The sequence below is a fragment of the Pomacea canaliculata genome, linkage group LG3 (genome assembly GCF_003073045.1).
Source record: "Pomacea canaliculata isolate SZHN2017 linkage group LG3, ASM307304v1, whole genome shotgun sequence".
Taxonomy (NCBI): domain Eukaryota; kingdom Metazoa; phylum Mollusca; class Gastropoda; order Architaenioglossa; family Ampullariidae; genus Pomacea; species Pomacea canaliculata.
This window is the reverse complement of record NC_037592.1, coordinates 34,971,198-34,995,735: the sequence shown is the minus strand read 5'-3', so window position 1 is coordinate 34,995,735 and position 24,538 is coordinate 34,971,198. Positions and strand designations below refer to the sequence as shown.

At 36.6% G+C, this 24,538-nt stretch overlaps 2 protein-coding genes across 3 annotated transcripts; both read left to right on the top strand.

Moving 5' to 3' along the window:
• Positions 1-392: 392 nt before the first annotated feature.
• LOC112558842 (ubinuclein-2-like) lies at positions 393-12,978 on the top strand. Its single transcript, XM_025229546.1, has 14 exons — positions 393-1,593; positions 4,106-4,186; positions 5,385-5,486; positions 6,339-6,488; positions 7,158-7,220; positions 7,552-7,664; positions 7,985-8,279; positions 8,622-8,689; positions 9,039-9,208; positions 9,424-9,484; positions 9,961-10,128; positions 10,375-10,518; positions 10,860-10,907; positions 11,717-12,978. Exons 1-14 carry the CDS (start codon positions 1,429-1,431, stop codon positions 12,945-12,947), a joined length of 2,859 nt encoding a protein of 952 aa, XP_025085331.1. The 5' UTR covers positions 393-1,428; the 3' UTR covers positions 12,948-12,978.
• Positions 12,932-24,516, top strand: LOC112558851. 2 transcript variants are annotated; one of them, XM_025229563.1, is made up of 6 exons: positions 12,932-13,731; positions 14,487-14,565; positions 14,754-14,853; positions 15,471-15,590; positions 18,047-18,133; positions 19,834-24,156. In XM_025229563.1, the coding sequence occupies exons 1-6, from the start codon at positions 12,965-12,967 to the stop codon at positions 19,863-19,865; spliced, it is 1,185 nt and encodes a 394-aa protein (XP_025085348.1). In that variant the 5' UTR covers positions 12,932-12,964; the 3' UTR covers positions 19,866-24,156. The 2 variants fall into 2 exon arrangements, with proteins under 2 accessions (XP_025085348.1, XP_025085350.1); XM_025229565.1 differs by lacking the exon at positions 18,047-18,133 and having other exon boundaries at positions 19,834-24,516.
• Positions 24,517-24,538: the final 22 nt, after the last annotated feature.

The following is a 24,538-nucleotide window of genomic DNA, read 5'->3' as shown; positions in this document are numbered from 1 at the left end:
AAAGGGTGTACAAAAGGAAAGTTTTTGATATATTTATTATAAAAATACCATACTATATAGCAATTCGTGACTGCTGTCTGTCTTTTTTCGCTCAAAAGTCCATACAGGTGCAAATTCGACACGCCGCGTAAGACGTCATCACCGTCACCCAAAACCTCGATCACCGCAATAATATTGTTGTTACTTGCAGGTTACGGCCGAATTTTAATTAAATCAGAGACTACACCTTGAATCAGTGTAGCAATATATATATATTATAAGCCATATGATTTTCTTAAGATTTTTTAGTAGTAATTTGTGACATTTTTCTCAAAGGGGTTTGTCAGGTCATATATATATATGAAGTCAGTTATTACACTAATTAACACTCATTATAGAGTGTTCACTGCAGATAATTATGCTGATGTTTGAACGTAGTTTCTGCAGGTAAACGTTTGGAGTTTATGAATAGATTGACGTTCCTCATTATATCATTTCGACTTTTTAATTTAACTAATGCTGCTGTGCTTTGTGATAGTACACTTTCCCCAGATCTGTTTGTGAACCTTGAGATAGACATACTTGCGATACAAGGCTTTGAATGTGTTCTGTAAAAATGTCTACAAAATGCGAACTTAATAATAGTAATAGTACTAATATAGTATATGTATATGTCCTACTTATACGGCAGCAAATAATCTATGGTCTCGACATACTATATAACTTATATAGACAAAACCTATGTTCATACCCGTATCATGAAGTTTTACAGAAAGTTAATTAAAAAAATTGTGCATCAGGCATCTTAAATTTGAGGGAAGAAATGAGTATCTGTATGTATTATAAGAATATTATTGAAGACATTCATCGTAGATTTTGTAAATTATACTCAATTTTGAAGCAAATCAATCATGCTAAATTTTTATTGATTCGCTCATTTTTTTATCAACATGTATAAAATTATATATCATATTATATTCATACGACTGCCAGAAAGGAGTATTTGGGAATGATCACATTAAAACAAAAACCTGGGGAAAGCAGGGCATAACCTATGCGTTCATTCGTCAGCGTCGGGAAATCACGAATAGGGGAACCCTCGGCGCGTCCACAATGCGCAACTCTGTAGGGGTGTCCCACTTTCATTATCATTAACGCTCGCTTAAGTACTGAAAAATATCGTTAAAACAATTTATAAAAAACATACTTAAATAAGACATTATCCACTTATTTATCCTAAAATGGTATACACAAATCAGGCTCTTTGTTCGTCTTTATGTCTATGCTGCCCACTCAGTGAATGAATTCGTCCGGGATTTCTCGCCTTGTCCCACCAACACGTGACGTCAGTGTACGACAAAATGGCGGTAGATTCAGCCTAGCAGGCATGGACGAAGTCCGTAAATTGTCATTTTCTCCAATGATTTGGTCACAGAGACAAGGAATACAATGGCAGAGCCTAAACGAGTGGAATTTAAAACCATTTCAACTACAAATGGTGACAAAACTGACAAAAAACGGACGCTTACACACAGATTTGTCCTATCTCTTCCCGAGTCTACAGCTTCGACGTGCCCAGAGTTTTCATTCACGGAATTGGTCAAGAAAGAAAAGGTGAGTGGATAAATCACGCTGAAATTTGCTAACTTCGATTGAATATGTGTTCTCAACGGATGACCAACATTTTAAGGCTATCCGAGGCCTTGTTTTTGAAACTTCAGAGGAAATCCCGATGTACCCTTCATCAACAGCGGCCACCGTATCACCCTTGACTTTTCAGGCTCCTAGTGTGAAATGTACGAGGGAGATGGTTGAACCGCAGTCAGATAATGCTCCCAACTTGCATAGAAAATGGCTAGACGAAAGGCTACGCCATGTTGAACCCTTTCCTTGTCGTGGATATAGAATGGACACTTTTTCTAAAAAATTGCAGATTGTCCCTCAAGCTTTCAAAACATGTGGAATCTGACTTTAGTACTGTTACAGGTACAACATAGTGTAGTGTGCTGTGCAGTTTGCTGTTTTAGAAGGTTGGTTTTGACAACATAACGACATGAAAATGTGTTAAGTTGGAGCAGGATTGTGTCTCTTCTTGGCCGGGGTTGTGGTTTGGACTGCCATGTTGGTTCAAAGGCCCCAAGTAATGTGTGTGCTTCCACTACCACGTTGTGCACCCTGCTTGTTCGTAGTCTGCCCCACAGCTCGCCTCTCATCACGAGCCTCCCGATAGTGCACGGTTAGCGTTAGCACAAGCAGCTGAAGATCTGTACTTTTCAAAACGCTTTCCAACTGGTACTAGTTTTCCTGAAAGGATTATTTTCTAGTACGTATATAGATGTTATTAAACAACCAGCTACACACCCCGACACTGCAGCTTCGCGTCCCCAAAATTGTAGCGTCCCAAACTGTTGTTGTAACGGTCCGTTAGACTATACATGCTGATACATGATGTTTGTAGGATAATGCAGACTACAGAAAATGGGTTTAATTTTACAGTTGTAGGAAGTTATGTTGAAAATAGTTTTTTTGTTAGTTGCTGGGCGTCACTTTAAAAAAAAATAAATTACTTGATTGCTTATCAATTATCGACTTTTAAGTGTCGAGGAACTGGATGGGAGGAAAGGCGAACTAGGTTAGTGTCTATTTTTAACCGCAGCGCGCGCCTGTGCTGTCTGCTGACTGGTTAATCGCGGAGCGCGTTAGCATCTCCTCCAACCCGCGTTATAGCCATCGATCGTGCGCGCGTGCGGAAACGGGTCACTAGTTATAGGCTGTTATTGATTTGACTGATCGGTTATTGGCGTCACGGGTCAGCCCCGGGGACAAGGTCAGGTCGCAGTGTGCCTGGCGATGGCGTTTGCCAGCCGTGCAGCGCTGCTACGAGGCGGCGTCTGTCGGTAGTCACAGCGCTGTGGATGCTCTCGCGCAGTCTGTGCGCTTGTCAGACTACGCGCTGCGCAGAGCTTTGGCGTCTGCTTGTGGGCGACTCATCATAGAATCATTGAAACGATAAACAGACGAGGTTAACTTTAAAAATCCTATTTATTTTAGCTGTTAGTGGCTTGCACAACCGTCTTAGTATTTGAACTGCTGGAACAGACTTTCTATCATCGTCAGAATGATGGACCTTCAGTTTATGATTTCACATAGGTTAATTTTCTTTAATTATAGCTTTGGTTGGCCTTTGCCGAGGTGAACCACCACCTGTTTGTCCCTGGTGTAGGGGAAATTTTAATGTGTTACACCTTTAGATTATCTGTCCTGAGCTACAGACTATCCGTCGGCAGTTTTTTGCAGAGAATTCTTTATTCTCCTTGTTTAGGTCCGTCCCATCCGCAGCAATCTTTTCATTTTTAAAGAGAATATGACTTTATCATCAAATTTAAAAAAAATTATATCCTGATAGTTCTCTTTTGTTTTTAGGTGTGTTGGTGCCCTTTTTGGGCTTCACCACCCCTTTTCACGCTTCATCCATTCTTTTACATTTTGTTTACTTATTATGTTGGCTTTTAAATAATGTTATGGTTATATGATTTGAGAAGATTTATCCCTAAACTTTGAAAGTTAAAATTACTTTTGTTGCCTTGATATAGCCCTAGTTGCTTGCATGGCATTAAACACAAACAATTGTCTTGCTTATGCTCCTTGAATTAAATTACTGTTTTGTGGATTTTTACAAAAGTTTCCTGATAGTTTAAAAGAATTTCAGGGTTAAAAACAGACCAAACATTGAAAAAGATCATGTGTGCATGTCATCAGTGCATGGGTTGGAAACCTCAACAATTAGAATCAATCGGTTTTACTGTTGCAAAGACATGGTCATTTGAAAATAATTCCCGAATGTTAAATTGTGAATTGAATATGATCAGTTAATATAAGCTACACTCTTTGGCAATAATTAAAATAGGTGACTTCGTTGTGTTATAGATCATCAGTTAAATTGTTATCGTCGTTATTCATTAAAGTCGCTAGTCCCATTTTTTTGCTAAATGTTTAGTTTAGGCTGTTTTTGTGCACAGGTAGAAAGTGTAGCATAGTTTTTTTTAAAATAAAGGATGGGTGATTTATTATAAGAATTGGAAAATTGTGCTCTTTAAAAATGATTATTAAATTTCTGTTCACCCAGAGTGGTTCAGACGACCCATTTGGTGATGAAGACAACCACGACGAAATTGCAGCTCTTGCAAAGAAATTTGAGGAAAAATATGTAAGTACATGTAGTATGTGATGCAAGCTGTATAAAGAATTGCTAGAGATTTAATCTGTAGATTAACCCCATCCCAGACAGGTGATATCTGTTCAGGGTTCCCAGGTCCTTACAAGTCCTTACATATTGAATTTTCGCTGTAAGGCCTTATAAGTCCTTATATTTGCCATGCGGTCCTTACAAATTCTCACACAGGTCCTTACATTTTCTCTGTGACCCTTACAAGTCCTTATATCGATAAAATATTACCACAAATGTATTTTTGGAGTCGACTTTGGCCAAAATACCGACGATTTTTCGCCGCATGTTTGGTCTACACATCTGTACAACACTAGTTGCCCTTCCGTATTCACAAAAAACACTCTTTTTTCAAAAGGTCTTTAGAAACTTACTCTTTCTTGAACCTTGATCTTCTAGTACTACTGTGCATAGCTCTATTTCTCTCTCTCTTCCCGTTAGAGTGTGTGTGCGAGAGAGAGAGAGAGACATGAACTGACTTTTGTATTACACCAAAGAATGGCTTTCAGGTTTTGCAATTATTATTACTTAGATTTCTAGAAAACTTGGAACATTAACGGTGTATGTTATCAGCACGCTAAGGACACTTTTTAAGTTATCTAATCTAAATATGGCAGACAGGCATCAAAATTAACTCTTTGATTATTTATTACTAGAAATACATGTATTTCAGAACATAGAGAAGACCACAGATTCATAAATAATACATCTTTCTGACCATACAAGAGAAAAACTTAAGCATTGATGACTGTCACTTAGGTCCTTACGAATGCATGAAAGGTCCTTACTTGGCACCATCCCTGTCCCTGGGAACCCTGCTGTTTTTGTGATGTGCAGATGATATATGTTTGATATTGCACACACGCACACATATTTGTTTTGTTTATGTATCTTTATCGAATGTTTTTCATAAGATGATCATAAATATAACAATTGTGCATGGTGGTCTAAAATGTGCAATTTTAAAAAATTACAAGACATGCATTTGATAGCTTGATGACACTTAAAATTTATCATTTCTTTGTCACATAATCTGTTTTGTATTAGGTTGCAACTGACCATGATCAGTTCTTGATATTTCTTTAAGAACATGATAAAATATTGCAGTGTTGATATTCATGTCTTTTTGAGTATGTATTTATGAACGTGTTTTGACAAGCAATGGTTTCCTATTTGTAAGGGTCCAAAGCCACGAAAGAAGATGAAATGTCTCAATGATGATTACTTCGATCTGGGAGAAGGCTATGATGAAAATGACCCTTTTATTGACAATACAGAAGCTGTAAGTTTATTGCTGAAGCCTGTTGTTCTGTATCTTTCCCTAAACTCTGTGTTGCGGTGTAAATCAAAGTTTGCAGTATAAAATTTTATGGGGATAAGTACCTCAAGACTTTTTTGAAAATTTTAAAAAATCTTTTTTTCTTTTTTTGATGGGGGTTGGGTTAGGTGGTGGATGTGATGAAATAAATAGCATTTAACTCTAAACACATTGTATTTTGTCTTTTTATGGTGTATGTTTGTTGATTGTAGATAAGTTGATTGTTAACTCGATCAAAGTAGGTTGCCCTTGGAAGACAAGCATTAACTATCAATATGATATAAACATGTGATTTATAAAGTGTATGATCACGCTTACGAAGGAGCATGCTCTTGTCACTTAATACAAGAACGAGACTTGGATAGCATACGGAAGATGGAGTGATAAACAATAGTACTGATGACTAATAAACAACAAGTTTAGAAGACTCAAGGAAGAATCAGATAACAAACAGTATTGATTGAGAGTTTTATGAATCTGCAGAAGAAGACAAGCAAGCAGACTAGTCAATAGACCAAAAAAGTGAAAGGAACGAAAAGAAGATGGACTAGCATCATGTGGACTGTTGTTAGGAGTAATGTTCATGAAAGAGATATGTTTTTAAGCGCTCATTTAAAGGATTCGATGGTGGGTAGGTGGCAGGTATGAAAGGGGAGAAAGTTTCACTGTTTTTAGTGCACACTAGCGAAAAATCTTGTGACCAACATATACAACCTGAATAAGTTCAAATTTAATCCAGTACCATAGGTGTGGCATCACTTGATTATTTGCTGTCCTTCATGCGCTCATTTGTGAGATGTTTATTTTGCCCTTTAGTATGATGAGGTGGTCCCAAGCTGCCTTACAACTGTGCATGGTGGCTTCTACATCAACCGAGGTACCTTGGACTTTAAAACTCTTTCAGACCATGAGGACTCAGATGATGATTTCGCATCCTCTAGCATCAGAAAGAGAGGAAGACCCAAGGTGAGTCAACATTTCTTCCAAGCCCCTTAGATCTTATTTGCCTGTGTTGTGTATCTTTTTTAGTTATTTAATTTTAGTACCTTTGCAGGCTGTGCCACCTTAATATTCCTGTTATAGGCTTTGTTTTAAAAATACACACAAATCAGTTTTAATGCTATTTATTTGACATGCATTTATAATAATTTGTGAGTTGAGTTCTACTGGATGATAAACATGACCTCTGAGACTACATGTATTTGTTATGAAAATGCACATTTCAGTTTCCAAATTTAAAAAGTAATCCCAACAATCTTTTAATACTTTATAACCTTTAGAACAGTGCCTTGGACATTTTTCAGTCAAAGTAATTAATTTAGTACAAGTGACTACCAAGGGATTTTGTAGAAATTATGCTTTTTTTTTTTTTTTTTTTATACTTGGGTGTAACATGAAACACTGATACCACTGGGCAGTAAAACTGCTTTATAAAGGAATTTAGAGAAAAAGTTTGGAGGTTAACAACATGCGGTCATAGAATCTGAAGATAATCTTGATAAGTACCTGGCCTCATGCTTACAAATTGTTGATTAAACAAAAATACATGATTTGATTGTAGCATTTTTATTTTGTATCATTGTTTTTTTGTTCTATTTTTCAGTGGTTTAACAGCCTTTGTTTATTTGTTTTAAGAAAATCCTAGAATCCGGAAGTGAGCAGGAAGAAGATAATGAACAAAAGAAAAAAAAACTGAAGGTACTATCCTTTTCCCTTTTCCCCAAGCAGGGAAAAACTTAAACTAGTTGATACTTACTTAAAAACAAGAGGATGCAACTTAATTCTGTGTCACATAACAGGATGTGAGACTTTTCTGATGAGGCTAATATACATAATCAGAATGAAAGTTTTCTCAGATTCAAACAGCTTGTTTCTTTCCACTGAAACAAAATTGACTATTGCTGATAGTCTAAAAATTAAAACAAGGTAGAGAGTGTTTAATAATGTTAAATAGGAAAGCATGACTAAATACATGCAGAGAAGAATACCCTGGTGATGTTTATTTTAAGGATTGTTTTATTTTTAACAGCGCAAGAGACTAAAAGAGGGCGTTGAAGGTGAGAGGAAAAAAAGGAAAAGAATTCCATTGGGACTTGATGGTGAAAAGATCAAAAAGAGAAAAGCATTGGACCCAGAACGAAAGTAAGCCAAAAACTGCATTTTTAAAATTTAGAGTTTCTTAATACATATTCATGGAGTCCTTTAGCAGCATTAATTTCAGATATCCTTAAATATTTTATTTGCTTTTGTGTCTTTTGTGTCTTACTTTAGTATCATATTGCTTATGAGTAAAAGATATAATTTTATTTTTTTATGGAATTGAACAGTCAATGTGACCTGCATTCAGTCATCTGAGAGAGTGTCGGATGCAAAAATTTGAATTGATGTAACAAGTTTTCAGTTAATGAGAGGTACATAAAACCATATGAGTTGTAGGTTATATTTAAAAAAAATGTTTCCAGGAAGAAGACCTCTCCAACAGTTGCAGAACTTCTGAAACAGCAGACTGCCTCGACTTCAACCACTACTGCTGTGACCAATGGTAATGCTGATGAGGAGATGCAAAATATTTTGTTGCAAAATCCTGATCATCCCACAGATAAATTAACTGTCCAGGCTAAGAGTGAACAGGCTATGTCAGATTCACCACAGGATGATCTGTGTGAGGATAGAAAGTCGGACAGCCCTGAAATTGTGAACCATCTGCCTACAGGATTGCCTCCTTCCCTCGCCAATACCATTGACAGCATCAAACAGGTAGCTTATGAAGACTGGTAAAAACCATCAAAGCAATCAGCTGTTTCTTATGTGTCTTTTCTTTCTTTTTAGATGTTGTTGCTCCTTCCTTTCCAATGTCTGCTTTTAGTCTCCAGAAATCCCTTCTTTCTAGACTTGTCTTGATGAGAATCAGGATGTTAAAATTTTCTTAAATCACTGCGCTTAATCATTAGTTAAGTTAACCACTTAGTTTCTGTTGTTTTATATTTTCATATTTGTATTGTTTTCTTGTGTGTCGCACATGTGTCTAAAGATGTAAGAACCATGCAACTCCTCCATGAATTTTGCTGAGATCTGTATTATATCCTATTGCATTTACAGGCAGCAAGGGAGACAAAGGAAGGAAAATGCAAGTTTTTCTCAGGGAATGTCAACAAGATGCTGCTTGAGTGAGGAGATCTTTGTATTTATTTTTAATTCCTGCTGCAGTTTTTTTGTTTGTCTTGACAACTGAGTTTGATAAACATCCCTAATATTTTGAAAACCATATGCTAAATATAGGGTTTGTTTGGACATTTTAAATGATCCAAGTAAAGCCAGCTTACTGTCTTTTTTTAAAAAAATCGTGAGATATGTTCACTGCAGAAGATAACAATAAGTAGATGAAAGGCAACCCAAGCAGACACTGATGTGACAGATACACTGTGGTTTTTAAAAAGTGTGTATGTGTAGTGCACCACAAAAATATGGAAAGATAAATACATTGAATCCCTCAATTTTTTTTCCCTCACCATATAGCATTGAGTTGGCATCACGACAGTTGGCATGTGGTCATCGCTCGTTGATTTATGCACACTTGGCAGACCACTTGCCATGTGGAAAGGAGACACTGATAAAGCGCGCCAAAAAGTTGCGTGAAAACCAGCAAGATGATCAGCTTAAGGTTCCAATTCAGCGACTCAAGGATGGTAAGATTTTTTTGTGAAATCCTGAAATTCTGAACCTGTCTGATAGTATGGTAAATTTATCTGGGAGACAGTCCAGTCAGTTTGCACTCTGTGCTCATGTTGTAATGAGATATTTAACCTTGTGATCAACTTTGTTAGCAACTGTATTTTATAATCTGTGTTAGCAAGAATAATCATGTCCCTAAATAACAAATATTATGTGTGTGTTTGTGCAGCAATCAATGAAATAATGCCAGGCTTACAGGAGCAACATGAGCAGGATGTGCAAAAAGCAAGGTAAGAGAAAGCACAACAAATTTTTTTTTGGAAGCGCTTCTGAATGTAAATATATTTTATTTTGAAATTAGGAAAAAAAGAAAATTTTAAGCTTTGTTTGATGTGCTGTATAAACAATATCATTTAGAATTTTATAGCATCAAGTTTATAATAATAATTAACATTTATTTGGCGCTTTCCAAAATAATCTACTCATGAATTCACCCTTACATGTCCAGACGTGCGCTGCTGTAAAGTTTGTCTCTATTTATTCTGTGGGTGTGTCTATTATACAAGTATACAAGTATATGCGCTAATGGGTGTTAACATGCACCTAAAATTGACCTTTTATTTCTTATTTGTGAAGCACTCTGAGCTTGCCAAGCATGTCCCAGATTTAGTGTCAAATTTTGTGGTTTTAAAAGCAAAATGCAGACTTTTAGTCTTCCTGTCCATGATCTCATTGTCCGTCACTCACTTTTTTTTTTACATTCCAGAATGGAGAACAAAGAGAAAGGGGAAGACATGGACCTGGCTAAGGATGAAGCAGGCAATACTGAAAGTGATGAAGAAGAAAAAGCAAATGTAACAGGAAACGGTGAAAAACCCACCAAAAAAGGAAACAGGGGACCCCGAAAAATTTTCAAGTGGACACCTGAAATCAGGCAAGTGCAGATAAACAAACTGTCTGGAATTTATTTAAACCATGATTACTTTGTTGGAAAAAAGATGAAAATATTGGGTGGATTGGGGTGTTAGTGGGCGACCCTTAGTTGGTAAAAGGTATTGAATAGGAACTATGAGCAGGATTTTTAAAATATGACTGGTTATTATTTTTTTTTTTTTTTAGGTTATCTAAATGTTGAGGCAGTTTTGTAAAGTTTTCAGCTAAACGATATCTTTTTGTGCAGAAAGCTGTTATGCTCCATTGTCAGCATCAAAATGCAGATGTTTGAAACATTCAGAATCCGAAACCAAACAGCTGAGGAGTACTTGAAAACTTTCTTGGAAAATGAGGTTAAGCTACTTTGGCCTCAAGGGTGGATGCAGACTCGGTATGTGAAAAACTAAAAGATCATTGGATATAAAGTTTATGGTTGTTCTTTCTCTGATTGTTGCTGATTATGCTGATGCTTCTTGCATACATATACGCAAGCATATATGTACCTTTCCAATGCAAAAGATTTTGAAAATGTTTGTGACAACTGTGTATTATTATTCCCAAGCAAAGTGGTTAGAAATTTATTTCTTGTTGGAGCTGAACTTAGACAAGAACAAATCATTTATGATATATTCTGATTGTCAACGTGAATACATGTTTGGTTTTACAGTTAATCACAAAATAAGGACTTTTATTTTTAATTTATTCTTGTTTTGTTTGACCTCTCTGTTTAAGAATGCTTTTCAAGGAAAGCAGATCAGTGCATGGAAAGTGGACAAATCCGTAAGTAGTCTCTACTTCCTATCCTTTGTGAAACAGCAGATGAATAAAAGTTTTTATGTTGGACATATTTGTTTAATATCATTAAAATTAAATATTCTACTAAATTTTTCTCATACAGCTGGAGATAAAGATAATTTTTTAAAGGTACAGTTTTTGCAGCTACATTGAAAATAAATTACATGACACAGTTTAGCCACTATCAAATTTGAGAGAATTTCTCTCTGTAGAAGTGTGCAGCTGTATTTATATTTCTATCTGGGTAATTTGTTTACTATACTTATTGTTTTGCATACTATAATTTTTGTAGTCTCAGAAAATTTTAACTTGCAGAGGGAAGAACAAATACACAGCTACAATTTTTTGATATAATAGCTAAGCCTTCATGTATATAAATGTTTCGTCAAATATTTTTCATTTCACAAGAGCAATCTTCAGCAGTTGTCACTACAGATCTGTTTGATCATTAATCATGGTGGAAGACATCAGTCAGACTGGAATCTGAATATTTTAGGTGTGCCTTCTCAGAAAGATGGGCAAATAAATAGGAAAGGCAGTTAAATTAGTTAAAAATTTCACCCAAAGCTCGGTGATTGTGGGGATTCTTTTAGACTTTGGCAAAGCAGCATATGTGAAAGAAATCAGTGCATCAAAAGAGAATGTTAGTGTGTTCTGTTTCTCTTTTTTCTTTGAATGATTCTTAGTTAAAGAAAACTTACATTTTCCAACATGGAAAAAACATTAAATTAGCCAAAGTTTTGGAAACTATTTTGTTGTTGGTAGTTATGCTTACGAGTTGGTGATGATTGCAGACAAAAACCCAAGAAGTCAGTTTTGATGACCAAGTCTGCCCAGTCTCCTCAACCTTTGGCATCAGTCAATGTGGAAAACATGGTGGAAAACAAAGTTCTCAAAAGCAGTGAGACAGTCAGCAACATGGTGTGTGATGTAATTGAGCTGAGTGACAATGATGAGCAGATGCCTGTGGTAGGCCAAAACAAAGATACCAAAATATGTGCCATCCCAGCCACTATTGATATCCCACCCATGCATTTCATGCCTCGACCAACAGACATTCTTAACACATCTCCAAATACATTGCAAGCTGCTGCAGCAGCCACTGCTGCAGCAGTTGTAGCAGCAGTCTCTGTGCCAAAACTGGAGGTACAGTCATCTGTAGGGGATCGCCTCCCTCGAGAAACTTTGGTGTCAGAGATATTGAAAGGAACTTTGCCCTCACCTGCAAACTTTCCTTTGGCTGGAAAATCGCAGCTGGCCCATAGTGCACTCCCCTCATCGGCAGTCAGAGCGTCAGACGCAGTGGTGCACCCTAGTGAGTCATTTCTAGCCGCATATGACCGCTTTCTCAGTGGCGCTGGCAGTAGCAGTCACCTTTCACCTTCTTCCAAGCAGCAACAGTTGACATCCTTGCAGAAGGTGCAGATGAAACAGCAGCAGAAGAAGCAGCTGCAGTCTAAAGTTGTTTCTTCCTCTATGGGCAAGCATGACCTGGGTAATGACCGATCAAAGCAAACGGTGCCTGTTCAGTGGCATATGGACAACTTACTGATGGATGATAAAGTGCACAAGGGCACATCTGTCGTCTCAGATTCCCCAGCTAATCACCTTTCAACATCTAGAACAGCAGCCTCAACCTCAACATCAACAGTGCCACAAGTTTCTGTCAGCCAGCCTGCCAATTACAAGAAGATGTATTCCTTGCTTAAGGGCAGTGAATCTTTGGATGCTCTGCCAACGTCAAAAACAGATCTAGTGCAACAGCAGATAATCAGTCAGATCTTGGCTGAACAAGAGGCTGCCAAGAATCTTCAAATGGGCAGGAAAGTCTGGAGAGGACCATTCCAAGAAGAGCTTGTCAGGGGGGATATCCCATCACATCCCAAAGCTTCCCACTCCTGCTGTTGTGTTGAGCAGGCAACTGCCATCCACCTCATCAACTGTGTCTTTGATGTCCCCCTTCCACCTCTCAGAGACAAGCACAGAGCTCAGGTTCTGTATTGCACGGTGTGTCAGGGTCAGTGAGGGCAGGAGGTGCACAGATGCCATCCCTTTCACTCCTTCCTCCCACAGGTGTTAACAGTAGTGTCATTAAATCTCAAGACAATGGTAAGCATAAGACTGCAGCTAATGTCCGATTACAGCAACAGCATTCCCCTACCACCTCAGCATCCCAGGCAGTGACACAGAATTGTGGCACTAGTAACAGTGTCTCATCTCCCTCAGAACTGCTGTCCAAGAAGGGTAGCCCTATGTCTGGGCCAAACCTTCCTCAGGTCTCTTTACAGAGGATGTTTTCTCCAGGTCTGCTTTCTCCTAATTCATCCCAGTCACAGCACTGCAACAAACCATTGACAGGGCATATTAGCCCAGCCTCAAGGGCAACAGGAATGCTTTCAGGCCATCCCTCACAGAACCAAAGAGCCTTTCTGTCTCCTGGGCAAAATTTGCAGAACCAGAAAAACCTCCTGACTGGACAGACTGGTCATGGTGCCGAAGTTGCACACAGGCTGTCCGCTTCTTCCAACTTACAACAGGAACGCGATGGCAAACTGGGATCTGGCAGCAGCTTAGCTGGGACTGCTGATGGAAAGCTGCAGAAGGCAGATGTGGCTCAGAGGCTGTTCGAACAGAAAGTGAAGCCAAAGGCAACAGCCATAGACATGAAAAACAAATTCAGACTTGATCAACATTTTCTCGATCTGCAAACAGAAATACTGATTGATAGTCATAAAAAGTTGCCTGATTCTCGAGCTTCAGAGCATGCTGCCGAGGCTCTCACAGCAGGTACTGCATCGTCTTCCAAAAGGTAGGTGTTTAAGGTTTTGCTTGGGTTCTAGGTATTCTAACATAATGGATTTCAGATTTTGAAGATTACCCAGGTATTGTTGCCTTACTAAGAACATCAAACAACCAATGTTCAATCAAGTAGTCTGGGCAAGCAGATTTAATCAGAAGTTATGAACTTGTTTATTGTTAACTTTGATGCCCTAAGCAGCTAGTGATAATGCTTCTTAGCCTTTGATGAGTGCTTTATTTTGGAGGTTTTTACAATTGTTGCAATTGCAGTTACTGCCAAAACATGCGTATAATTTCTCTGTAGTCTTTGTTTATAAAGTTGCTTAAAAAGCAGTTGGCTTAAGAAAAAGAGTGAAGCTTCATCAGTGTCCAGGGACTTTTGATCTTAACAGGAATCACTTCATTTGCAATGTTTATTTGCTATGATTTCAAAATAGGCCCTATGAAATACACAAAGAAATCTTTGAATTATCACAATTGTATGTTTGCTTAATGAACAGAATAAATAACAGCAGTTGAAGGATGAAACTGTAATGTAGATAAGATTTATAAGCCCTCAAGAATGCAAGTTACAAAAGGCCCTTTTGCTTTGAATTGTAATCCAACACTTATCTTTATTAAGAATTTATTTAACACTAGCAGTCTTTATGATAGATTTGATTCATCTACTCATAATGTTTGGACAGTGCATGTGCATTTTAGATATAGATTTAAGTAGAATTGACAGATTGTCTTAGATATTCTGTCACATTTTGGCATTTTCAGAACGTCATCTTCAGGGATGCACAGTCAGTGGCCAACTACTAAGACATCAGTATCATCAGCAGTCATTTCACCATCATCAGTGAGTTATTTTTGAGTCTGATAATGGAAATATGCATATTTATTTTTTAAATATTATCACAAAGGTTTTTGATAAAATTGTTCTGTTGCTGATTACAGTGGTTGTTATGAGGAAGACATGTAAGTGCTTGCTGTAAGCTCTTGCAGCCCTCTGAAATTTTGTGAACGTTACATTCTGTAATTTTGCAGGCAAATAAGGCAGCCGGCCGAATTGTCAAGTCAGATTCCATGCAGACTAGCAGTGCTGCCCTATCTTCTGTTGCTGCCCACATACAGAATACAGAATCAGGTGTGATAACTTTCCCTTCACTTTTTGCTTGTTGTGGATCTAAGCCAAAAGATTTCTTATAAAGCATCATGATGAACTGGATTGATTTTTGTGGTTGTTAAAGATTACCTGTGAAGTATGTCAAATCAAATTTCCCAAAAGAAAACTTTGATACAGATATATGCAGAATTGATGATCACTGCGATTTCTAATCCTATATGTAGTGGATTTCAATGGTCGTACATCATCATAACTTATGGTGAGGAAAAACAACTTGAGTGTCAGAAATAGGCTCTAAATTGATTAAAAATCACTAGCCACCTTCATTTGTGTACTAGTGTTGCCATCATTTTATAAAAGAAAGGTACATCTGGAAATATTCGGATATTCATATTAATGCCTTCCTTTTGCCATGTAACTCTATTCAAATATTAGTTGCCTAGCTAAATGCTTGGATTTCGTGTACATAGTTTTGCAGTTTAAAAAATATATATTTAGTCCTAACCAAGGCTTAATATTTGCTGAATGCTCTGAGCTCAAAGAATTAAAGTGATTTATTTTTGTCTTTATTGATGTTATGCATGTGCTAAGCTTGAAAGCCATAAATCAAAAACCAATTAATGTAATTTACTGTGCAGCTGTACCTAAACCAGCTCATATGGGTGCACACAAGCATGCAGGTCAAACAAAGACCAACCCACCTCCAGCTCATGGGGGCATAGGATCTCAGGGACAGATTAAAGCACATCAGGCAGCTGGTAAGAGCTGATGGCATGTGTGAAATATCCATCAGGAACTGCTTCTTTTTTATGTTTACCTGTTGTTGTGAGCTGTGTTTTTCAACGTTTTACATCTTCTTCCACATGTGAGTGACCATTACTTTCACTGGAGAGACGAGTCTTAGAGCACATTCCCTATTGGGATTCAAGGAAGGGTAGTGGGGAAACGAGGGGGGGCATGCACTATGGAGCAATACATAATTGTCTTGAATGTTGTGTGTTTTAACTGTGTGGTAAAAATGTTTACTTAAATCATTTCCCATTAAGACTATCCAAAATTGCCACTGAACATAATACATGTTTTCACGCTGTGTCAGATCTGCATAATTACTTAGCTTCTTCCTAACCCTCATGTTTTATTTAACAAAGCTCTTTAACATCACATCTTTCCTCATGGTTTATTTAACTAAGTTCCAAAATATCACAGTTTATCTGCAAGTTCCAATGTAATTGTTGAAGAATTACATAGGCACAGCAAATATACAGATTTTCAGAGCTCTAATTTTATTGGTTAGGGAATTATTCAAGTTAGAGTATGACAACACCAGAACAAAACATTAATCAAGGAAGAAGTATGGATTAGTACTTGCTATTTTTGAATAAAAGAACCGGAGAACTAAGACTATCAGTATCAGTATCCATGACAAATGGCAGTTAGCTACAAAATCCAAGCTTTTTGGTGTTTTCCCTGGGGTCTAGTGCTCATAAAAAATTTGGCAAAAAAAACAATCACACATGCTTCCCAAAGCAACTTTTTGGACAAAGTACTTGTTATTTTGGACAAAATAAAATGGGGCAATGATCAAAATATTGTTCAAAGGTCTATCCCCAGCTTTATATCCTTATTGATAAATGATGAGCATTCATACAATAAATTCCTCTTGCTGGCCTCGAAAACCAGTCAGGCAGAAGATCAGTGAAGTTAGGAAGTTTGCGTCTTTTTATTGAGATTGAGAATTTCATACAGGTGTTTGTTAAGTGGCATCTATTTTTGTCTGTAATTTCAGCATGTTTGTCTGAAGCATTCATAGTTTTGAAGTTTTTGAGCTGCATTTGCTGCCGCTCCTTAGGGACCATCAGATCCTAGCATTCCTTCTCTGGGCAGTGCATATTTGCTTTAGTTTCTCTGCTACATGTTGCTCATGAAGGCAAAAGACACATGTATACACTTTTTTAAAAGATTATTGATTGCTAGTATTTCTTTACATATAATTCACATGCACACCAGCACATTTTTTCAGGATGTGATCTAATTGAGATATTTCATCTGCATTTAGCAGTGACTTCTTTTTCTTTTCTTATATTTTAAAACTGTTAGCCTGAAATGTCACTTTGGTCTGGTGCTCAGTAGTCAGTTAAAGGAGAATTGATTTCAGATTTCAAGTAAACCTTGTATTTCTCCTCAAACATTACAAATTGAATATATTTTTTTTTTAAATCTTGGTTGCTGCCTAGCTTTTAAAAAGATTAACAAAAAAAAAACAAAAGAGGGTTGGTATTACCTGGGGTTCTTTACTCTTGCAAAGCCAGGGACATGAACTCAGTAATCTGACTGCTGCTCTTTATCACACTTCTTCACAAAACATAAATTGGAAACTTTAACTTTTTAAAAAACCCTAAATGCTTTATTTGTATTAAAATCTTCACTTCCTGCCTGGAAGTGGAAGTGGGTGTGTCCTGCAGGCAGGATGGATTTGTTAGCACTTATCCAGAGTCTGTTTTCAGCTGGCATAACAGTAAAGAGCAGCAAGGCAATGTCGAGTCTTGTAAAATCAAGAGATGGTGTTAGTGGCTTTCAGGGTTTGTTTTTTTTTTTTTTTTTTAAATTGGAGGGGAAATGGGCTTTGCCACAAGGTGTGTCCAGGTAAAACGGGAAAGGAGGGGGCAATGAGGAGAATACTGGATTCAGAAGTCTTTCTGCTCCACTGGATCTGGATTTCTGCTGCTTGTTATTTGACTATGACAAAACTTGCATTTCTGCACTTTTGTTATCAAGGTTAAGATTCCTGCAACAGATGTAGTTAATGAAAAGTTCCCAGAATCCACTTTATTCAGGTTTATGTGTTACAGACAGTTCTTTCTGTAAGGAAATACTAGCATGTAAACCAAGAGCAGTTGGATGTGGTTAAAAGACACCTGTGACCTTTCATTCTGTGAAACTATGAACTTTGACAAATGTTTTCTTCTCTGTCTTGTCTGCTGCTTCCCCCAGTATTCTCTCATGTGCCATATTTTCTATCCCCTCTTTGCTGTCTTCTTCCCCCACTTACTCCTCCTTCCTTTAATTTTTTTTCTTTCTTTCTTCATCATATTTAGACTAAGGGTGTTATTGTTCAAAGAAAACAGATGAGTGCACAGCCTCTTGTGATTAACGCTTGTCTCAAGCTATGTATGCTTTGCCTTGTAAAGTGACTGCTTGTCCTGTCCTGTTATAGCAGTGGCTGCAGCCTTCTTTAACCGTCAGCAGGCAGGTCTACCTACAGCACATCTGTCACATGCTTTTACAAGACCTCCTTTTGAAGGTATCTTGTCTGCTTACACTCCTCTATTCTAACATTAGGACCCAGTTCATACATATATCTTTTAATTGAGAATTTAAAAGGCCAGGGGACATTGTTTTTACTACGGTTGCTCTATGTTAATGATTTTTTTTGTGTTTGATTTTGAGGATTTCTTAATTATCTATTTATTAATAAATCTCAATTTATTTGGAATGGTTTCATGTTCAGGTCATTTGTTTACTACATGGGTGGGCAACATTCCCTGAAGAAAAAAAGTATTGGGGTTTTTTCTTTTCCAAATATAAAAAAAAATATATATATAAACTCTTCCTAGTAAAAAAAAAAAAAGTCTTCATAATGTTAGAACAGTTGGGTCTTTGAAGTTCTTCCACCTGGGATGGTGATGGTGTGAAGAACAAAGAGATGTGCGAAAAACTTGGGGACAGTGGAAGAAAAGTAGGTTTTACATAGTAAGCAACCCCCCTTCTTCCCAGAAAGGAGAGTGGTGGTGGGATCGAAAACAGTAAAAAACAGATTTCCTGAACATCCTCAGCATAGTCCCTGCATAATAATAATGATTTTGGCAGGTTTATTCCACAAAAAAGCCATCATTTATAGGAGTTTTAAGCATTCTGCGTATCAGCAGATCATGGCTCAGATTCACATAACTATGTAATCTTCGACAACTGTTGACGGATGACCTGGCCATAGACTGTTTTGTTACTTATGATATCTTGCCTTCTTTGTATGTGACTTTTGATTGTGGTTGCTTTTAAAATTATGTTAATGTGTTGAAGCATTCATTTTGAAAATGAGTTGCTAGCACCATCTCTTGAATATACAATTTCACCCCATCACACTTATGGCAGTCTCACCATGCAGTAGTAAAACAGTTCTCATCAATGCTTCAGTGACTTAAGTTGATATCTTTTATTTTTCTTGTTGAGCCTGTTTACAAAGCTTGCTCTTGAGAGCTTTGTCTATGTATTGGTAGTCTATTATCACTTTTATTATGCCCTTCTCCCACTTCCCATCCCCATTCGTGTGGCTCTACAATAGCATTTTCCCATCTAGTTTCTTTCCCTACCAGACAGTATGCCTTGGGAAGACACCTCACTGTGTATATAGTGAAGAGCAGTGTATAGAGACCTTGATATAATTATAAATTTATTTGTGATGTGTTCATGCAGTAAATAAGACTGGATGCTGTATATTATTGATGTTTTTAAAAAAATTAATGCCTCCTTGGGATTGACCCTAAGTGTTACTCAAGCTTTCAATTTTATGCAAAAATCTTGAGTAGTGCTCAGGCATTAAGGCTCAAACGAGGTGGTAACCTATGATTAACTATTTTCACATAAAATTCCATTTCCTATTAAAAATTAATAGTATTTTCGTAAAATTTCAAGTAATGCGCTGAGTTAATCCAAGGGAGGTTTGATTGATCATGAGAAATACATTTGGCACTTTTTTTTATTGTGGAAGGGTCTTCAGTATTTGAAGACAAAAAAAAAAAAAAATGACTAAAGCACGTGTAGACTGCTCTCAGTTATATATTCATGTCATTTTATTTGTTGTATTTACACCTTGAGTCATGTTTTCTTTATTACAAAGAAAGTGGAGGCATATTTATACAGATTGAGAAAAGCAGTTTGTTCACTGTGCCTTATAGTTTTTTTTTTTTTTTTTTTTTTTTTTTAATCTTAAAATTTTTGTTGCAGACAGTTCCTCTGCACCCAGTGATAACAAGTGATGGCAGTTGCATCTTCATATTACTGGTCTTCATATGGAAAGATAATAATAAAGCTGTTAAGTTTTGTTGAACTTAACCTCACACAGAAAAACTTTTTTTCTTTTTTTTTTTTCATTTTTTTTTTTATTCGACAAGGATGGCCAGCTGGGCCCTTTCATGCCTTGAACTATTGACAGTACACATATACACTGATAGTACAAACATAACATATTGAGGATACAAAAATGCATTAGAAGATGAATTTGTTCAGTACTTTTTTTAAAATATGCATACAAAAGATTGTAAAAATGTGTAATTGGAGTCATTTTATTGGCTTTCATCCTCACTACAGTAACAGGCAGCTTTGTAAGCACTTATTTCCATTTCTGAAACCTGATTTCAGTGTGTTGTGAAAATATTTCTTTAGATTCACCCAGAGAACCAGTTTTTCAAATGATCTCATGTTGAGTTCGGTAGAAGATAGTCTATAATTCAGCCATCTTCACACTTTATTGTGCTCAGACTAGTTACCGTAACTTCAGTATGGTTTGATTGATTGACTTTTTGCTATAAACATCTTAGATCATATAATGACAGGAAGTTTGATAATTCAATAGATTTTACAAGATGTTTGTTGCTCACTGTCCAGGATAATTTTTTCATCTGCAGTTTAGAATATGCCAGAAGATAATTCCAGGTGACTCCTGTAGTTTGTTTTTCATATTTAGTATTTAACATCATAAGTTAGCCTATGTAATGCTTATATCAGCCTACAGTAGGGAAAAAAACACAAAACATGAAAGTCTGTTTTTCAGAATACTCATGATAACATATTGCAAGCTGGGGGCTGGTTGGTGGAGATCAAGATTTGAAATATAGCATATATATATATATATGGAATGTGGATCACTTATATGCCATTAGAAACAGTCTGTGTCTATGTTTTGCACAGGAAGGGTATAGTATCAGGCAGGAGGCAGATCTAGCTGCTTTAAAATGAGCTGCTAATTCTGGTTATCTTGCAAGCTCTGCCTGTCAGCCATAGGAAAGGATAGCAGGGGATAGTGATACATAGCAGCAAATTGTACTGCACTAGCTGTTGATTATGATCAGTAAAAGCTGCTACTGTCACTAAAGCTCGATTCTTAATCAAGCCTGCAAAACATCTGTAGTGGAAGTTGGACACACACCAAACAAAAAAAAAATCCTTCCTTGTGATAAAATCTCGCCCCCTTTTTTTTGTGTGTGTGTGTGTGTGAGAGGAAGAGTTTGGAGACTTCTTTGAACAAGGTCTTCCCAACCTACTTTTTTAAGCTTAGAGAAAAATCACTTTTGTGGCATGTGATCAAATGAATTTTTGTTCTTGTTAAACATGCCTTCAGTGGAAACCTGCAGCAACTTATTCCTCAGAAGGCATTTTTGGTGCCAGTAATTGCAAGGTGACCTGCTACTGTAATTGTTTTGTGAATTTGTTTAAATTGTCATTCAGAATAGAAATGTCCTGTGTGCATGTGCGCCTGCATGCATAGGCTGGAGAAGCAAGGGAACATGTTATAACCATTTTTACATGAAATATTGGCACAGGCTATCGAAAAAGCGAAATGTAAACTGTGGCTTAACATTTTCTGTTCTTCATATCTTACCCTCTTTCTCCATCTTTTTCCCTGTCTCCCGCTGGTGGTGACGGTGGTTTTGATGGTAGGCTTTAGTATTTGTGAAGAACAGATAGCATCTTTGAGTTGTACAAATTATGCAAAGGTGTACTGGGTAGTCCAAGTATCGACAAAGATCTTTTGCCACTCATTTACATCTTTTCATTCAATAATCAATGGTTGTGTTAAAAACTGTTAATACTCTTCATGTTGTGTTGAAAAGTTTGTTGGATGTTTGGCAGCGCACGCACAGAGTATAAGAAGTTAGAGTCTATTTATGCCAGTGAGAAAATTGATGCAACAGTATGCTTGATTTTGCAAGGATGGAAAAGTCTTATGATGCTTAGTTTCATGGGTTTCTTAAGGGAAAACTCAATTTAAATGTTTTCTCTACATCTTGCATTGCTGTTTGAAGTCAGTACTGTCAGTGTTTAATGTTCCAGTTACACACAGGCCGATTTTATCTGTGATGAAGAGTTATGTTTGTGAAAGGTTGTTTTCATAGTGGGTTTGAGGTTGGCTTTTTTTTTTTTGTTTTTGTTTGTTTGTTTTTTTTGAAGAACTGTTTTGTGTATCAGTGGCTAGAAATACTTACTCAACTTGACTGCATGTATATGGGTCTTGCTGTGAAGAGATGTCTTATTCACAATGAGCTTTCATAAGCATATTTTCATAGAAATCGTATGCAGCTGATATTATCAGAGACATAATGAAAATAAAGGTAGTCTAGTTTTCTTTGACCGCTGTGTCAAAGAATCTGGTCTTTTTCTTGCTGATAGGTAATGTTAAACTTACCCTGATTGTGAAGTAACTCGTATAACATGATCATTCATGAAGGAATTGACTTCTCTTTTTGTGTATATACCAGAAATTAAACAAAAATATATTCACTTTACCCCTGTCATAAAATCGACTTGTGGGCTCAAGCCCAGTATAGCAAAAGAGATGCGACCTTTCAGCTCTGATCATAAATGTGATGTGTAGCAAAATGAAAAAGATATTTATTTAGTACCAGATTTCTTTGTTTGATTTATTAGTATGAGGAACTTGAACGACAAAAGTGTGTAACTTTGCTCTACTTCAATTACATTTTTGCATAGTTGATGTCTGGAATAAAAATTATAACAACCTTTGTAATCAGATTCAGTAGCTTGTCAGTTTAGAATAGATGGTTGCATGAAACTTCTCAGGGTATAGGATTTGCTCCCTTGAAATTTTCCCTTATTCTCCGCTGATGCTACCATTTCTGAAAATGACTAGCTCTTTATGTGCTTTCAAAACTTTTTTTACTTTCTATGTGAATTTTTTAGTTGCTCTCTTTTTTGGCATATTTATTTATTCAATTTTTATGAACACTAAGTATGGTTACATTCATTGAGCACATGTGTTTTCCTAAAGACCAGTTCATTTTCAAATGGCTTTTAATCTTTTAGTTTTATTCCTTAAAGTGTGATTCTTTTTTGTATGCAGAATGTTGGAAACTAAGAAAAGATTACATAACAAGATGTGTGTAAAATATTATGTGATATTACTGTTGGTGGTATGCTTAGAGAGAAATAAATTTTTGCAGCATATGATCTAAGAAAAATTCAGATAAGCCTTGCAAACAATTCTTTATCAAGTAATGTTGCAAATAATGATTAAAAAGAAAAAAATCAGCATCCTCAAAAGGACACAAATCTGGTTAAATTACTCATTATTACTAGTAAGTTTTGCATGCTGGTATCACTGCCGTAACAGGTAGTGTTCGTTTAGGTCGCTTTTCTGGAGATTTTTAACTTGACCTAACACTATGCTTTAGCTGGAAACTAAATGTGAGAAGGAAACAGTAGTAGGGATCGTGGAAACATTTCTTGACAGAATGTAGGAATATCTGTGATGCTGTTAAGAAGTGTGTGACTTATAAATGTGTTAGCATGTATGTGTATAAAATGAATGTGTTGACATAAATGCACGAACAGCTTTTATAGATCTCCCATAGGTGTGATCTGTTTATGGGCATTATTTAAATTCTCGGCAAAAAGAGTTAAGTTAGGAATCCTCAGTTTATTAGACTGCAAAATTCATCTTGCCAGAAAACTTTAGGAAAATACTTATCACTTGGAGAGTCTACAATTTATCACTTGTTGGTAACATTGAGTGGGTTGGGGTATGGACGAATCTGTAATGTATGGCCTGTTTTGCTAAAACTTGTATATAGGGCAGTGATTCAATGACATCAACTAAACAGAGAACCACTTTGCAAATTAATTGTAAAATATGCTCAGGGTTGGGTTTTGCTTGATTCTTTATAGTCTCTGTTGTGGGCGCTTGCTTTTTTTTTTTTCCCCCTTGATGAAGACTTGGATGAATATGCATTACACAATATATTTATTTTTGACTCTGTTTTTCAGACTTGAAGGGAGAATAATATATATATATGATCATAAATTGCCCACATTTTGTATTGGAAACTCATGGCAACCACATTTTTGCTAATTGCAGAGTATTCAGCATTGAATTGTCTCAAGCCTATTTTTCTTTGTGCGGTGTGAAAGATGTAGAAACCAAAGGTGATATGTATGTGTGAGTGTGTGTGGTCACATGTATATTTGGTAGAGTAAGAAAGTTTCTTCATATGTAATTTTGATTTTGGGGGAAATAAGATCCTTAGTTTTATCTTTTGTGCGTGTTAAGTTTTGTTTGTGCAAATTGTTTCAACTAGGAACCCTGCTTGGCATGTCAGAAAATTGAGGGCTTTCCTCCAGAAACCAGCCACTTTGACAACTACCCGCAGTCAATTCAACCACAGCATCATCCATGCAATAATTTGGCCCTGTATTAAATGAATGTTGGTGTGATCTCCTTTATCATTCTCGGTTCACCTGCACACATCAATCTTTCTCTTTCTTCGTTTGTGTGAGATAAAGATGTTGCTTTATATTAGTAGGTTTTTGTGGTAAAACATATTTGTAGCTTTTTTTTCATTTGCACTCTAGTAGTGCATCCTGTGATTTGAGCAAATAAACCTTCAGCTCCTCCACTTTCTTATTTTCACAAAAG

Excerpts from the sequence above, each read along its gene's own strand:
- LOC112558842 (XM_025229546.1), top strand. The coding sequence starts at position 1,429 with ATGGCAGAGCCTAAACGAGTGGAATTTAAAACCATTTCAACTACAAAT. Across the intron at positions 5,487-6,338 it reads TTATTGACAATACAGAAGCT|TATGATGAGGTGGTCCCAAG; the intron begins GTAAGTTTATTG and ends TTTGCCCTTTAG. Across the intron at positions 7,665-7,984 it reads GCATTGGACCCAGAACGAAA|GAAGAAGACCTCTCCAACAG; the intron begins GTAAGCCAAAAA and ends AAATGTTTCCAG.
- LOC112558851 (XM_025229563.1), top strand. The coding sequence starts at position 12,965 with ATGCCATCCCTTTCACTCCTTCCTCCCACAGGTGTTAACAGTAGTGTC. Across the intron at positions 15,591-18,046 it reads TAAAGCACATCAGGCAGCTG|CAGTGGCTGCAGCCTTCTTT; the intron begins GTAAGAGCTGAT and ends GTCCTGTTATAG. Across the intron at positions 18,134-19,833 it reads TACAAGACCTCCTTTTGAAG|ACAGTTCCTCTGCACCCAGT; the intron begins GTATCTTGTCTG and ends TTTTTGTTGCAG.